This window comes from Anolis sagrei, chromosome 13 (genome assembly GCF_037176765.1).
Source record: "Anolis sagrei isolate rAnoSag1 chromosome 13, rAnoSag1.mat, whole genome shotgun sequence".
Taxonomy (NCBI): domain Eukaryota; kingdom Metazoa; phylum Chordata; class Lepidosauria; order Squamata; family Dactyloidae; genus Anolis; species Anolis sagrei.
In genome coordinates, this window is record NC_090033.1 from 19,768,422 (window position 1) to 19,785,154 (window position 16,733).

Below are 16,733 nucleotides of genomic sequence, written 5' to 3' on the forward strand. Positions count from 1 at the left end.
ACCTTCGTTTCCTTTCCCTTCCTTCCTGCCTACATTTCTTCCCTTCCTTCCCTCTCTTTCCCACCCATAACTTTCTTTCCTTCATATCTTCCTTCCCTTCCTTCCTTCTTTCCCCCCTTTCTTTCTCTTCCCTTCCTTCCTTCCTTCCTTCCCCTTCCTACCTAATTTCCCTCCTTTCTTTCTCTTCCTTCCTACCTTCCTTTCCTTCCTACCTACTTTTCTTCCCTTCCTTCCCTCTTTCCCACCCATACCTTTCTTTCTTTCCTTCCTATCTTCCTTCCCTTTCTTTCTCTTCCCTTCCTTCCTAACTTCCTTTCTCTTCCTTCCTACCTACTTTTCTTCCCTTTCCCCCCCATACCTTTCTTTCCTATCTTCCTTCCCTTCCTTTATCTTCCTTTCCTTCCTTCCTTCTCCCCCCTTTTCTCTTCCCTTCCTTCCCTTTCTCTCCTTCCCACATACCTTTCCTTCCTTCCTAGCTTTCTTCCCTTCCTTTAACTTCCTTCCCTTCTATCCTTCTTTCCCCCCTTTCTCTTCCCTTCCTTCCTTCCCCTTCCTTCCTACCTACTTTTCTTCCCTTTCTTTCTCTTCCCTTCCTCTCCTTCCCACCCATACCTTTCTTTCCTTTTTCCCTTCCTATCTTCCTTCTGTTCCTTTCCTTCCTTCCTTCCCCCCTTTCTTTCTCTTCCCTTCCTTCCTTCCTACCCTTCCTTCCTACCTATTCTTCCGTTTCTTTCTCTTCCCTTCCTTCCTACCTTCCTTTCCCTTCCTTCCTACCTATTTTTCTTCCCTTCTTTTCTCTTCCCTTTCCTTCCCTCTCTTTCCCATCCATACTTCTTTCCTTCTTTCCTATCTTCCTTCCCTTTATCTTCCTTTCCTTCCTTCTTTTTCCCTTCTTTCTCTTCCCTTCCTTCCTTCCTTCCTTCCTTCCTTTCCTTTCCCTTCCTTCCTACCTACTCTTCTTCCCTTTCATTCTCTTCCCTTCTTTCCTACCTACCTTCCTTTCCTTCCTACCTACTTTTCTTCCCTTCCTTTCTCTTCCCTTCCTTTCCTCTCTTTCCCTCCCATACCTTTCCTTCCTTCCTTCCTATCTTCCTTCCCTCCCTTCCTTCTTTCCCCCCTTTTTTTCTCTTCCCTTCCTTCCCCTTTTCTCCTTCCCACCCATACCTTTCTTTCCTTCTTCCTTTCCTATCTTCCCTTCCTTTCCTTCCTTCCTTCCCCCCTTTCTCTTCCTTTCCTTCCTACCTACCTTCCTTTCCCTTCCTTCCTACTTTTCTTCCCTTCCTTTCTCTTCCCTTCCTTCCCTCTCCTTCCCACTCATACCTTTCTTTCCTTCCTAGCTTCCTTCCCTTCCTTTAGCTTCCTTCCCTTCTATCCTTCTTTCCCCTTTCTTTCTCTTCCCTTTCTTCCCTTTCTCTCCTTCCCACTCATACCTTTCCTTCCTTCCTATCATCCTTCCCTTTCTTTATCTTCCTTCCTTCTTTCGCCCCCTTTCTTTCTCTTCCCTTCCTTCCCTTTCTCTCCTTCCCACCCATACCTTTCTTTCCTTCCTATCTTCCTTCCCTTATCTTCCTTTCCTTCTTTCACCCCCTTCTTTCTCTTCCCTTCCTTCCTACCTTCCCTTCCTTTCCTTCCCCTTCCTTTCTACCTTTGTTCCCTTTCTTTCTCTTCCTTCCTTCGTACCTTTCCTTCCTTCCCTTTCCCTTCCTTCCTACCTACTTTTCTTCCCTTCCTTTCTCTTCCCTTCCTTCCCTCTTTCCCACCCATACCTTTCTTTCCTTCTTTCCTATCTTCCTTCCCTTTCTTTCTCTTCCTTTCCTTCCTTCTCCTCCCCTTTTTCTTCCCTTCCTCCCTTTCTCTCCTTCCCACTCATATCTTTCTTCCCTTCTTTCCTTCCTATCTTCCTTCCTTCCTTCTTTCGCCCCCTTTCTTTCTCTTCCCTTCCTTCCTACCTACTTTTCTACTTTCCTTCCTACCTACTTTTCCTTTCTCTTGCCTTCCCTCTTTCCCACCCATACCTTTCTTTCCTTCCTATCTTCCTTTCCTTCCTTCTTCCCCCTTCTTTCTCTTCCCTTCCTTCCTACTTTTCCTACCTTCCTTTCCCTTCCTTCCTACCTACTTTTCTTTGCTTCCTTTCTCTTCCCTTCCTTCCCTTTCCCTCCCATACCTTTCCTTCCTTCCTATTTTCCTTCCCTTCCTTCTTTCCCCCTTTCTTTCTCTTCCCTTCCTTCCTTCCCTTCCTACCTACTTTTCTTCCCTCCCTTTCCCTGCCCTTCCTTCCCTCTCTTTCCCACCCATACCTTTCTTTCCTTCCTATCTCCCTTAATCTTCCCTTCCTTTATCTTCCTTCCTTTTTCCCCCTTCTTTCTCTTCCCTTCCTTCCTACTTTTCCTACCTTCCTTTCCCTTCCTTCCTACCTACTTTTCTTTGCTTCCTTTCTCTTCCCTTCCTTCCCTTTCCCTCCCATACCTTTCCTTCCTTCCTATCTTCCTTCCCTTCCTTCTTTTCCCCCCTTTCTTTCTCTTCCCTTCCTACCTACTTTTCTTCCCTCCCTTTCCCTGCCCTTCCTGCCTACCTTCCTTTCCTTCCTACCTACTTTCCTTCCCTTCCTTTCTTTTCCCTTCCTTCCCTCTCTTTCCCACCCATACCTTTCTTTCCTTCCTATCTTCCTTCCCTTCCTTCCTTCTTTCGCCCACTTTCTTTCTCTTCCCTTCCTTCCCTTTCTCTCATTCCCACCCATACCTTTCTTTCCTTCTTTCCCTCCCTTCCTTTATCTTCCTTCCCTTCTCCCCCCTTTTTCTTCCTTTCCTTCCCTTTCTCTCCTTCCCACCCACACCTTTCTTTCCTTCCTATCTTCCTTCTGTTCCTTCCCCCCTTTTTTTCTCTTCCCTTCCTTCCTACCTTTCCTTCCTACCTACTTTCCCCCTTCCTTTCTCTTCCCTTCCTTCCTTTCCTTTCCCTTCCTTCCTGCCTACTTTTCTTCCCTCCCTTTCTCTTCCCTTCCCTCCCTTTCCCACCCATACTTTTCTTTCCTTCCTTCCTGTCTTCCTTCCCTTCCTTTATCTTCCTTTCCTTTCCTTCCTTCTTCCCCCTTCTTTCTTTTCCCTTCCTTTCCTCTCTTTCCCACCCATACCTTTCTTTCCTAACTTCCTTCCCTTCCTTTATCTTCCGTTCCTTCCTTCTCCTCTCCTTTTTCTTCCCTTCCTTCCCTTTCTCTCCTTCCCACCCATATCTTTCTTTCCTTCTTTCCTTCCTATCTTCCTTCTGTTCCTTTATCTTCCTTTCCTTCCTTCTTTTCTCTCCCTTCCTTCCTTCCTTTCCCTTCCTTCTTACCTACTTTTCTTCTCTTCCTTTCTCTTCCCTTCCTTCCCTCTTTCCCACCCATACCTTTCTTTCCTTCCTTCCTATCTTCCTTCCCTTCCTTTATCTTCCTTCCTTCTTCCCCCTTTCTTTCTCTTTCCTTCCTTCCTAACTTTCCTTCCTTTCCTTTCCCTTTCCTTCCTACCTTTCCTTTCCCTCCCTTCCTACCTACTTTCCTTCCCTTCCTTTCTCTTCCCTGCCTTTTCTCTTTCCCACCCATACCTTTCCTTCCTTCCTTCCTTCCTTCCTTTCCTTTATCTTCCTTTCCTTCCTTCTTTCCCCTTCTTTCTCTTCCCTTCCTTCCTTCCTTCCTTCCTTCCTTTCCCTTCCTTCTTACCTACTTTTCTTCCCTTCCTTTCTCTTCCCTTCCTTCCCTCTTTCCCACCCATACCTTTCTTTCCTTCCTTCCTATCTTCCCTTCCTTCTTACCTACTTTCCTTCCCTTCCTTTCTCTTCCCTCCCTCCCTCCCTCCCTCCCTTCCTTTGTTCCCTTTCTTTCTTTCTCTTCTCTTCCTTCCTACTGTTCTTCCCTTCCTACCTACCTTTCTTCCCTTCCTTTTGCTTCCCTTCTTTCTCTCTCCCCCCCCCCCCCCGCCCAAATCCCTTTCCCCATTTCCTTTCTCTTCCTCCCATTTCCTTGTGGAAGGGTGGGCTAATGCTGGGTGGCCTGCATCTGGCCCAAAAGATCCGAGAAAGGAATGCGGGTCTGCCCCTTCCTTTGGCCTTCCTTACCTCCCATCCTTCCATTTCAAGGCCTCTCTTCCCATAAATGTCATAGATGGCGCGGGTCTGTGGGTCGCTGAGCACTGAAAAGGAAAATCAGGTTTCAAAGCAGGGATCTGGTTATGGAGTCCAAACAGAACATGTCCAAGCTCTTCCCAGTGATATATTTAGACAGAGGTCTCTACCGGGTTACACCTTTGGACCAAAAAACCAAGCTTGCCAGGGACTGTGTCCATTGCATACGTCTCTTTGCGCTGCTCACAGTGGAGGCTGTTTTTCCATCTGACATGTAGAGGTCATACAAAGTTTGAGCTTACATAGGAAGTTGGGTTGTGGTTAAGCGCAAAGTCTGCAGGCCCTCAGGTACGCCGGCCCCAGACCATATAAGGCCTTAAAGGTTAGTACCTGAGGGCCTGCAGACTTTGCGCTTAACCACAACCCAACTTCCTATGTAAGCTCAAACTTTGTATGACCTCTACATGTCACCTCTTGTTTTAAAAACATTTTCTTCCATGTTGCTCCTTTTTGTTTAACAGAGAAAGGGTACATTTCTGGTGTTTGTTTACTTACCCGCTTATCCCCCTATCAACCCCAGATATTACTTCGGTCTGAAGACCAAAATCTGCTTGCAATCTCTAACATCCGGACTTATCATTTGTCATCTACTAGGCAGAGAGCCTTCTCGATCGTGGCCCCTTATTCATGGAATGCCTTGCCGGTGGAAACTCAAACCATTCGAGACTTACTGTCTCGAACCATTCGAGACTTTTTAGGCTGAAAAAGCTCCCCTCGGCTTATACTCGAGTCAAGGTTATTTATTATTTTACTCTGTTATTAGTATCATTTTTATTACATTTACTAGCCGTCCCCTGCCACACGTTGCTGTGGCCCACTCTGGTGGTCATGGGGGTTCTGTGTGGGAGGTTTGGCCCAATTCTATTGTCGTCGAGGGCATCCCAGACCCCTGCCTTCAAGCTGACCAGCCGCAGGGAGTTCCACAGTTCCTGAATGCCAAGTTGGGCCAAAACTGATGAAATCTGCCCCAGCAGCAGCCTTAACCAGGGACTTTCTGCAGCCGTGTTGTAGTGAAATTGCTACTCTATGTTCAAGTGTTGGTGTATAGCTCTATGTTTACATATGGCAGATAGGGAAGAATAGGCACAGACAGGGTAGCAACAGCAGAGATAGGATTCATTTGCATATGTGATTGGTCATATGCAGATTAGTGTAGGCCCAGGATTTGAAAAGGCTGCTAGGCCAAAATGACAGTTGGGGAGAACATTCCAAAGGGGCAGAGCTGAAAGAGGCAGTTAGAGTGAGGGAGTTTGAAAATGACAGTTAGGAATCTGTGTGTGAAGAGGAGAGTTGGTTTTTGAGTGCCTGATAGAAAGAAGCAGCTATGAAGAGGTGTTAAAGACTTCTGATATAGAGAAGCAGTTAGTTAAATAGAGCTTGAGTTTTAAGGAACATAAAGAAGGCTAATGTTGCCTTAGTTCAGAATATAATTCAGCCAAGAGTGTGTAAAGCAAGTAACATGTTTGTGAATGTGAAACATTGATAGTTTATTCAGAAAAGTTAACCAAGTAAATGATGCTGACTGTAAGCCTCAAGATTGCAACAAAACACAAATGTAACCAAAAGCGTTGGAGCCAGAAGTTATAAATAAACTGTGTTACTTGGTTATACACAAGAGTGTTTCATTGCCTGTGATATAAAGCACAAAGGTTTAACAGCACACAGAAAGCCCCAGCCAATATAAAAGAAAAAACTGCATCATTATAAGGCAGCAAAGAGGTTTATAATAAGGAAATAGTCTCTTTCCCTCACCACACGTGTGCTCTCTCCTTTCACTCCTTTCCCGGCCCCAAACTATGTAACAAATCCCTTAATAAAAGTAAGATGAATTGGAACCTTAACCTCTCCAGGCTGTTACTTTGTTTCCCCTTCCTGCCTGAAACTATCAAAAAGCATAAACTAACTCTTTCTGGGCCGCGGGAGACTGCAGGCCTGCCCGGGATGCCTCCCTGGCATCCTGGGGAGGCCGAAACTGCATTTCTTCAAACCGCGGATACGGAAGCCCCTTGGGTCCTGAATCCGCGAGTTGACGGATCGACTCCATTTTGGTGCCACATTTTTCCTAGCTAAATTCTAACCCTATCTGCCATCTCACTTTTTGCATTTTGGACCTCTGCGCTCGGGGAATAACCTTTTGAATTTTAAGAATATAATTTTGAGGAAACAGCTGATTGTCAAAATCTAAGCCACGCTGCCACCGCTTTCGCTATTCCTTCATCCTTCCGAACCCCCCTGCCCTGGGGACTTGATGTGGTTACCCCATGAGGCTCTCAGGGAACTGTCTGGTCCTATCGACTATTGTTGGTGGTGTTCAGAATGCCCTGAGATTGTAGGTGAACTATAAATCCCTGCAACTACAACTCCCAAATGTCAAGATTCTATTTTCCCCAAACTCCCAGTGTTCACCTTTAGGCATATTGAGTATTCGTGTAGAGTTTGGTCCAGAACATTGTTTGACTCCATAGTGCTCTCTGGATGTAGGTGAACTACAACTCCGAAACTCAAGGTCAGTGCCCACCAAACCCCAGTATTTTCCGTCGGTCATGGGAGTTCTGTGTGCCAAATTTGGTTCAATTCCATCATTGATGGAGTTCAGAATGCTTTTTGATTGTAGGTGAACTATAAATCCCAGCAACTACAACTCCCAAATGACAAAACCACAATTTTTTGAGTGATGGTCACTCCTTGTGTTGTGAGACGTTTTGTTGCCAAATTTGGTGTGATTTCGTTCATTGGTTCTTTTGTTTTTAAGGAACTCACGACGCACAGAGCATTTTTTTATATATAGATTACGCTATCCTTGGTGCCTTCCTGATCCTTCTTTTTACCCTGCAAATAGAGGACTTTCCCAACCCGCGTAGCCCACTTTGAGGCCTCTGCGGGCTTCCCTTCTCGTCTCGCGCTAAAAACGAATCCCACGTCCTAATTAAGCATCGCCTGCAAACGATTCCTCCCACGTCGCCGTCGGAGCCTAATGGGAAGAAAGAAACGCTGACCCTCTAGAAAACAGCAGAGCCCAATTTCTCGAGCTAATCTCTGGGATTTAATAAGGAGGAAAAGTCATTTATTCGCCATCCCGCTCCCGCTCCCGCCTGGGCGCCAAGCTCTGCTGGGGTGGCAGTTTTTGCTCAGGGAGAAAATAATTTTGGAAAACAACACACACACACACACACACACCGCTTGGATCCAAGCCTTAATTTGTTTAGGTCCCCGCGACATCTCCTCAAATCTCCCCCAAAACGCTGCAAACTATCAATAATTCAGATGGATGTGAGATTCGCTCAGGCAAACCTTAGATAAGAGGATATAATCCAAAGGGCAACCGTTTCAAGGAGAGCCCCGAACGGAAGAATCTGGCGAGATCATGTTTTCTTAGTCATACGGAGCCGTGAAGGGCATTAACATTTCATTCCTTCACAGGCTCTTCCCTCCTGCACACGCCAAGATAAGCCATCAGCTCTTTCTCTTTTTACAGGAGATAAGGAGAAAGCCTTCTATTTTGGTCTGACGAGAGGAGAATGGCCAAGCTCAGGATGTGGCGTCACCGAGGAACACCAAAAAGAAAAATGGGTAGTTGATACATAGGAACCCTCTCACCATACATCATCTGGCTCCAATGATAAATCCACAAACGGCTCCCCAGTTAGGACCCCCCCCCCAAATCTGGACTGTATCAGTTCGAAACTCCATCTGTATTAGTTGTCCCTACTCAATCGGCCACACTCTCCCGCACAACAGAGTTCTTGCAACTCTGGAGAAGGTGGGTTGTGGTAGACTTCATGGAAGACCCCCCCCCCCCCCGCCCCCGGACTTAAGGTCCTGCTGGTAAACGCCAGGTCCGTCAATGGAAAGACTGCTGCCATCCAGGATTTTATCCTGGATGAGAGGGCGGACCTGGCTTGCATCACCAAGACCCGGTTGGACCAGCTGGGTGGGGTAAATCTCACCCAGTTGTGCACCAGCAGGCTAGGTCTGGGGGGCGGGAAGGAGGGGTTGCAGTAGTCTTTTGGCAGTCCATCGCCATGGTCAGATACGCTGTACCACAATCTTCTGGGTTCGAGTGTGTTCACCTGAAGGTGGGAAACTGTATTGGTGTACCGCCCACCCCGCAACTCAGCAGTTTCCCTGCCTGAGCTAGCAGATATGGTCTCCAATTTGGTCCTGGTCTCCCAGCGCTTAATTGTGCTGGGAGGCTTTAACATACATGCAGAGACCTCTTTAACAGGAGCGGCTCAGGACTTCATGGTCGTCATGACAACCATGGAGCTATCACAAGTTATATCTGGACCCACCCATCAGGCTGGACATTCACTCGACCTAGTTTTGTTGCGGACAGCGGAACAGTCAGAGTGGAAGAGCACTCTGATGGTCATTCCATTGTCATGGTCTGACCATCATCTGATCAGTTTTAGACTTGCTGTGACCTCTAACTTTCGCAGGGGTGGAGAACCAATCAAGATGGTCCGCCTCAGGAGACTGATGGATCCAGATGGATTCCTGAGGAATCTTGGGGCTCTTCCTGTCATGGAGTCTGGCGGTTCTGTCGACACCCTGGTTGATCGCTATAATAGTGAGATGGCCAGGGCGATAGACACGATCGCTCCCGAACGCCCCATCTCGTTGCGTCGAGACACACCATCGCCTTGGTTCACCGAGGAGCTGGCTGTGATGAAACGTACGAGAAGGGGGCTAGAGTGCATATGGAGGAAATCTCGGGACGTATCTGACCAAACATGGGCTAAAGCCTCACTTAGGGCTTTTACCGCGGCTATATGGGAGTTTATTGCTTGTATTGTTGTATTTGGGCTCGGCCTCATGTAAGCCGCAGAGTCCCTTGGGGAGATGGTAGCGGGGTACAAATAGTGTTGTTATTATTATTATTATTATTGTTGTTGTTGTTGTTGTATGGTCTCTCACTTTGACCAACCTATCTAAACACACTATAAAAACAATGAAAAGGTACTGGAACTTGGTGAGAGATGTACCGGGTTATGAGAGACCCCCCCCCCCCACATTGCTCATAGGAGAACACAAAACATCAGGGATGTTTTGATTCACTCAGATACAGACCCTAAGCCAATAAACCTATTCTAATAGGAAACTACGCTTGTCATCACTGTTCCATATGTTCACAGTTTGTACAAACTAAGTTCTTTCAGAACCAGCACACTAAAACTCAGTATAGAATCAATCACTTTGCTACCTGCTCCACTGAAGGTGTAGTATATGTGGGACGACCTTTCACTACTTCAGTCCTTTTTCACGATGTGGGGGTGGGGATATTTTCTTTTAAATCTTTTTACTGCCTTGTATTGATGTATTTTCCCCTTTTTATATTGGCTGAGGCTTCCTTGTGAGCTTTTACCTTGAGGCTTTTATATTACAGGCTTGAGACACTCTCGTAGTAAACGAAGTAACAAAGTTTTTTTTAGCTTCTGGCTTCAACGCTTCTGGTTACATTTGTGTGTTTTGTTACAGTCTGTGGAGTCTTACATTCAATATCAAACTTCCTATCAAACTTCAACTGTTTCACATCAATAAATATGTTACTTTTTCATACACTCTTGACAGAACTATATTCCGCCTTAAACCACACTGGCACTTCTTTATTTTCCTTAAAACTTAAGCTCCATTTTCCTAATTGCTTTTCTCTCACAGAAGTTCCTAACTGTCCCTCCCTAACTAACTTTTCTGACTCTCTAACTGCCTATTTTTAAACTTAACTCCGCCCCTTTGGAATGTTCAGCTCTCTTCCCTCCAACTGCCATACTGGCTCAGTGGCCCTTTCAAATCCTGGCCTACACTCATCTGCATACGACCAATCGGCTGCACATATGCAAATTAATCTTGCCTCTACTGTTGCTACCCTATTTCTGCCAATTCCGCCACATTGCAACATAGAGCTATACATCAAAAATGTAACATAGATCAACAAATTCGCTACAATATGCCATCACATGTCCCTGCTCACTTATTTACATTGGCCAAACAAGCAGAGAAGTCAAGCTCACGATCATTGAGCACAAGGTACTGAAACAAAATAAAATGGTGGGCACAAGACTATTTCAGACCCAACACAATTTCCCGTTGAGAGAGTCTGGGTTTGCCTCTCTCTCCCTGACCTTCATAAGCCTGATGGAGAAGGTTGAAGAGCTGCTCGGCTTGCCGCTTGAGCTCCGGGTCCCGGTGCTTGTCCGGATGGTACAGCATACACAGCCGGCGGTAAGCGGCCTTCAGCTCTTCCTGAGAGGCCTGCAGAGGGAGAAAAGAAATCCAATTACAGACACACCATTGAGGCCGATATGTTGCTATCTCCTCCAAAAATCTGCCCAGAAAGGGAAACCTACCCAGAACAAAATGGGAAACTACAAAACAGGAGCTTTTTTGTTGAGTTCCAGTAATGAGACGGTGCTTTGGGGGAGGCAGCAGCGAAGGGTTTGGTACAGTGAGGATGCCGCCTGCATCACAAACAATCCGTTGGCCATCTTTCACACACTCAGCGCTCTCGCAGGGTACATCCAGACAGACGACACACTTGGCTATTTCTATCATATCATCACTGTATTTATTTATTTATATTATTTATTTACCACTTTTATATTCCGCCCTTCTCCTCACCCCGCAGGGGACTCAGGGTGGATTACAGTGTACACATATATAGCAAACATTCAATGCCAATTTTCGACATACAAACATAGACAGACATAGACAGAGGCTATTTAACTTTTTTCTGGCCGCCAGGGGAGCTGTCACTTTCCTCGTCCATCTGTGACGCTGATGAAGCACTTTCTGCATTCCCCGCATGCTTCCCCGCTGGAATGCTTTGCTGGAGTCTTCTTTATGGCCTCATAAACCAGTTAATTTTTCATCATTTTACTTTTTCTGGCCGCCAGGGGAGGTGTCGCTTTCCTCGTCCATTTGCGACGCTGATGAAGCACTTCCGCATTCCCCGCATGCTTCCCCGCTGGAATGCTTTGCTGGAGTCTTCTTTATGGCCTCATAAAACAGTTAATTTATCCTCCCCACACTTTAAGGTGGTACCTAATTTTCCTACTTGACAGATGCAACTGTCTTTCAGGTTGCAAAGGTCGACAACAGGCTACACACAATTGGTTGGAAACCCACTCCAACCTGGGCTGGCTTCAAACTCATGACCTTTTTGGTCAGAGTGATCTTAATGCAGCTGACACTCAGCCAGCTGCGCTACAATCCCGGTACCAACAATGACGGGCGTAGCGCCTCGCCATCCAGGGTAGGCAGCTGGATATCCCCACTGCCCGGGTGACCCAGTCACAGGATCTCCCTCTTTGCTGGATTCACCCTCAACCTGCTGGCACGCAGCCATCCAGTAACGGCCTTGAGGCACTGAGGGAAACAATCAGGTACGGAGTCCGGTCTGCCCTCCATCCTCAGCACCAGCGTACTGGTAACACTCAAGCCCAAAACCTCAAACCAGCTGAGCAAGTGGTCGCATATAGATGTTAAACAACAGAGGGGAGGGAATGGCCCCCTGAGGAACCCCACAAGAGAGAGGGGAGCTCTCAGAGACCAGGCCTCCCCTCTCATAGAATCAAAGAGTTGGGAAACCCTTGCTTTTCCTTTTTCTACTGACATAAGAAAAGAAGCCCTTTTTATTGTTTTTAATGTCCCTGGCAAGCCTGAGCTCGTTTTGTGCTTTAGCCTTGCGCATCTTTTCCCTACAGGTGTTGGCTGTTTGTTTGAATTCTTCTCTGGTGATTTCTCCCTTTTTCCACTTCTTGTGCATGTCTCTTTTGTGTCTTAGCACAGTTAGAAGTTCTTTGGACATCCATTCTGGCTTCTTTGCACTTGTCCTATTTTTTCTCTTTGTTGGCAGTTTGCATGTGCTGATGGGTTTCAGGAATCTGAAACCCATCATCTTCTTCCTCAGACTCCCTAAGCATAACTTGGCTTCATTTTTGGACAGACCTTATGCATCACGGGTTTTTATGGGATTGTTTTGAGATGGACAGGGCTTCCTTTCCTCTCCCCGTCGTTGCCTTCAAGGTTGCCATGCAAAGCACAGCTTCCGTCATAAATGCTGACGATTTAGCAGACCGGATTCTCTTTGGGTCTTAGTTTGAGCAATTCCGCATTGCCCCAAAACCTCATTTCTGCATTTTCAAACCCTTTCCCTTTTTTGCCAGGACCAACCTGATTCTGCAAAGGGCTGACTAATAATCTCAGAGATTAATAGGTCGCTAAACTTTATGGGTTTGGGAGGAGGATGAAGAGGAGGAGCGCTCTCCTTCGGCCATTTCCCGGTCTCTGGCCATTTAATCCGTAATGGATTGACTTCCTGCAGAAATGTAACGGGATGATTGAGACGTGGAATGGATGTGCTTAATCCCCCGGACGGCACCGAGCGCGCCTCTTAATTTCGCCCTGGATTTGAGTAATAAGAATGTAACTTAAAATATCATTATTAGTGACTTATGGATCTCATTACGATTTGAAATGTTGTCGGGATTTTCCGCAGCGGCCGGAGAGCGGGGCGATCGCTCATGAAATATTGAACCAGTGACCTTAGCGATTCGCTGGTGATGAAAGGCCCCATCGAACGTTTTATTGAACATGATATTTGTGAAAAATGGAACTGCTCCCTTCTATTACTTAATCAATAGCACATTAAGCCATTTATCACTAATTTGATTAAAGAAGGTCGTTGCCGAGCTAGAAATCCCACTCCCTTCTCATCCACTTTAATTCTCATCGCCCGGAGAGTGGGAACGAGAGAGCAGAAGGCAACGGAGGGATACGGATGCCTTCTCTTGCAGTCCAACCAAGAATAATGAATACAGAGCGGAAGGACATCTCTCACCAGAAATGACTCTGGTCTCCATCACGGATCACCTTCGATGCCAGCTTGACCAGGGCTGTCCTCCTTTCTTCACAACCGTGGACAGCGAGATGGTGTTGTGCCCACAACGTCAGCAAGACGGTGTGGGTGAGGGATTAGAGGACATCCAACCCCAAATTGGGAAACAAGTTGTCCAGGAATACCTGGCCGCTCTCAATGAGTTCAAGTCCCCTTTCAGGGCCAGATCTTTGGTTCTATGATTCTATATACACAGACTGGGCCATAGCAACGCGTGGCAGGGGACAGCTAGTAGAATCATAGAATCAAAGAGTTGGAAGAGACCTCCTGGGCCATCATCCAGTCCAACCCCATTCTGCCAAGAAGCAGGAATATTGCATTCAAATCACCCCTGACAGATGGCCATCCAGCCTCTGTTTAAAAGCTTCCAAAGAAGGAGCCTCCACCACGCTCTGTGGCAGAGAGTTCCACTGCTGAACGGCTCTCACAGTCAGGAAGTTCTTCCTCACTTCTAACCGTGCTAAGACACAAAAGAGACATGCACAAGAAGTGGGAAAAGGGAGAAATCATCAAAGAAGAATTCAAACAAATAGCCAACACCTGTAGGGAAAAGGTCCGCAAGGCTAAAGCACAAAACGAGCTCAGGCTTGCTAGGGACATTAAAAACAATAAAAAGGAAAAACAAGGAGGCGATAGGGCCTCTTCGAGGAGAAGATGGGGCAATGCTGACAGGGGATAGGGAAAAGGCAGAACTACTTAACTCCTTCTTTGCCTCGGTCTTCTCACAAAAAGAAAGTCATCTTCAACCTCAGCAAGATGGAGTGGATGAGGGATTAGAGGACATCCAACCCCAAATTGGGAAACAAGTCGTCCAGGAATACCTGGCCGATCTCAATGAGTTCAAGTCCCCTTTCAGGGCCAGATCAACGACACCCAAGAGTATTGAAGGAACTAGCGGAAGGAAGTCATTTCAGAACCATTGGCAACCATCTTTGAGAGTTCTTGGAGAACGGGAGAAGTTCCAGCAGACTGGAGGAGTGCCAATGTGGTCCCAATCTTCAAGAAGGGAAAAAAGGATGACCCAAACAATGACCAATGTCCGGTCAGCCTCACGTCGATACCGGGCAAGATTCTGGAAAAGATTGTTAAGGAAGCGGTCTGCAAACACTTAGAAACAAATGCGGTCATCGCGCATAGTCAACAGGGATTTATCAAAAACAAGTCATGCCAGACTCATCTGATCTCTTTTTTTGATAGAGTTCCAAGCTGGGTAGATGTGGGGAATGATGCCGTGGATGGAGCGTGTTTGGATTTCAGGAAGGCCTTCTTCGACAAGGTCCCCCACGACCTTCTGGCAAGGAAACGAGTCCAATGTGGGCGAGGCAAAACTACGGGGAGGTGGATCTGGAATTGGATAAATGGACAAACCCAGAGGGTGATTCTCCCCAAGGCTTGCTCTTCATCCTGGAAAGAAGTGACGAGTGGACTGCCATCAGCAGGGTTCCGTCCGGGCCCGGTCCTCTCCAGGATCTTCATTCATGACTTAGATGAAGGGCGAGAAGGCAGGATCATCAAGTTTGCAGATGACACCAAATTGGGAGGGAGAGCCAAGACTCCAGAGGACAGGAGCAGGACTCAAAGGGATGTTGACAGATTGGAGTGATGAAGGGCCAAAACTAACAAAATGAAGTTCAACAGGGACAAATGCAAGAGACTCCACTTAGGCAGGAAAAACGAAATGCAAAGATACAGAATGGGGGATGATGAGGCCTGGCTCAAGAGCAGTACGTGTGAAAAAGATCTTGGAGTCCTTGTGGGGAGGAAGGGGAACATGAGCCAGGAATGTGATGTGGTGGCAAAAAAAGCCAATGGGATTTTGGCCTCTATAGTGCCTAGAATCCAGGCAAGTCATGCTCTCCATGGTCTATTCCGCCTCGGTTAGACCACTTTACCTGGAATATTCTTCTGGGCACCACAATTGAAGTGAGATGTTGACAAGCTGGAATGTGTCCCAAGGAGGGCGACTAAAACAATCAAGGGTCTGGAGAACAAGCCCTATGAGGAACGGCTTGGGGAGCTGGGCATGTTTAGCTTGAAGAAGAGAAAGCTGAAAGGAGACATGACAGCCATGTATAAATATGTGAGAGGAAGCCACAGGGAGGAGGAGGGAGGGGGCTTCCTTTCTGCTTCCTTGGAGACTAGGACGCAATGGAGGAATGGCTTCAAACTACAAGAAAGGAGATTCCATCTGAACATGAGGAAGAACATCCTGATTGTGAGATTGTGAGCCATTCAGCAGTGGAACTCTCTGGCCCGGAGTGTGGTGGAGGCTACTTCTTTGGAAGCTTTTGAACCAGAGGCTGGATGGCCATCTGTCAGGGGTGATTTGAATGCAACATTCCTGCTTCTTGGCAGAATGGGGTTGGACTGGATGGCCCATGAGGTCTCTTCCAACTCTTGGATTCTAGGATTCTATGATACTATCCGACCTTGAAGGCTCTGCAGATTTAGAGAGGGAGGATCGCTTGCAATTCAGGGTTTGCCGCAATGCGAGGCTTGCTAACAAGAGAGAGGTTAGAGGTCAAAGGAATGAGTTCATGCTGGGAAAGTATATTAAACGAGCTGTTTGAAGTCAACTCTTTGTCAGTGTTGTGTCTGAGAAGTTCTGTGATTATGAGGATGATGGGATTCCGATTCCTAGCTCTTTTTCTGTGCCTCAGATCTCTGGGCCTGTGGCTCCCACAGACAGCACAGAGTCAACATCAACACAGTGGCTCTCAGGAGAAAAGAATTTTAACGAAGGAGATAGCAAACAGTTAGGGAGGCATTTGCTTCCTTCCCACGCTGATACTGAAAGTACAGAAAACCTTGATAGTGACCTGACCCGGCAAGCTCGTCTTGATTTGCGGGTCAGGCGGAGTTCTCGCTTGGCCGGCAGACGAGAAGCCAGCTCAGTGAAAGGTCATCGCAATGATTTCATGTAATGTTTTCATGTTAGGAAGGTATTTAGGCTACTTGCAAACCAAGGGAAAGCGTCAGTTCAACGTAGCTTATTAGCCTGGAAGCTTCATGGAATAACCTGATAGTGACCTGACCCGGCAGGTTCGTCTTGATTTGCGGGTCAGGCGGAGTTCTCGCCTGGCCGGTAGACAAGAAACCAGCTCGGTGAAAGGTCATCGCAATGATTTCATGTAATGTTTTCATGTTAGAAAGGTATTTAGGCTTCTTGCAAACCAAGGGAAAGTGTCAGTTCAACGTAGCTTATTAGCCTGGGAGCTTCATGGAATAACCTGATAGTGACCTGACCCGGCAGGTTCGTCTTGATTTGTGGGTCAGGCAGAGTTCTCGCTTGGCTGGCAGACGAGAAGCCAGCTCGGTGAAAGGTCATCGCAATGATTTCATGTAATGTTTTCATGTTAGAAAGGTATTTAGGCTACTTGCAAACCAAGGGAAAGCGTCAGTTCAACGTAGCTTATTAGCCTGGAAGCTTCATGGAATAACCTGATAGTGACCTGACCCGGCAGGTTCGTCTTGATTTGCGGGTCAGGCGGAGTTCTCGCCTGGCCGGCAGACAAGAAACCAGCTCGGTGAAAGGTCATCGCAATGATTTCATGTAATGTTTTCATGTTAGAAAGGTATTTAGGCTTCTTGCAAACCAAGGGAAAGTGTCAGTTCAACGTAGCTTATTAGCCTGGAAGCTTCATGGAATAACCTTAGCCTGGAAAGCAGTATGCTTGGGATT

At 46.8% G+C, this 16,733-nt stretch overlaps 1 protein-coding gene across 1 annotated transcript in view; it reads right to left on the bottom strand.

Moving 5' to 3' along the window:
* DNAJC11 (DnaJ heat shock protein family (Hsp40) member C11) overlaps positions 1–16,733 on the bottom strand; it is a 64,861-nt gene that overhangs the window by 27,220 nt on the left and 20,908 nt on the right. The window contains exons 2-3 of the mRNA XM_060758715.2: positions 10,278–10,407; positions 4,090–4,163 (exon numbers count right to left, since the gene is read on the bottom strand). Of these exons, the coding sequence (XP_060614698.2) occupies positions 4,090–4,163; positions 10,278–10,407 (204 nt within the window). The remainder of the gene's footprint in view (positions 1–4,089; positions 4,164–10,277; positions 10,408–16,733) is intronic.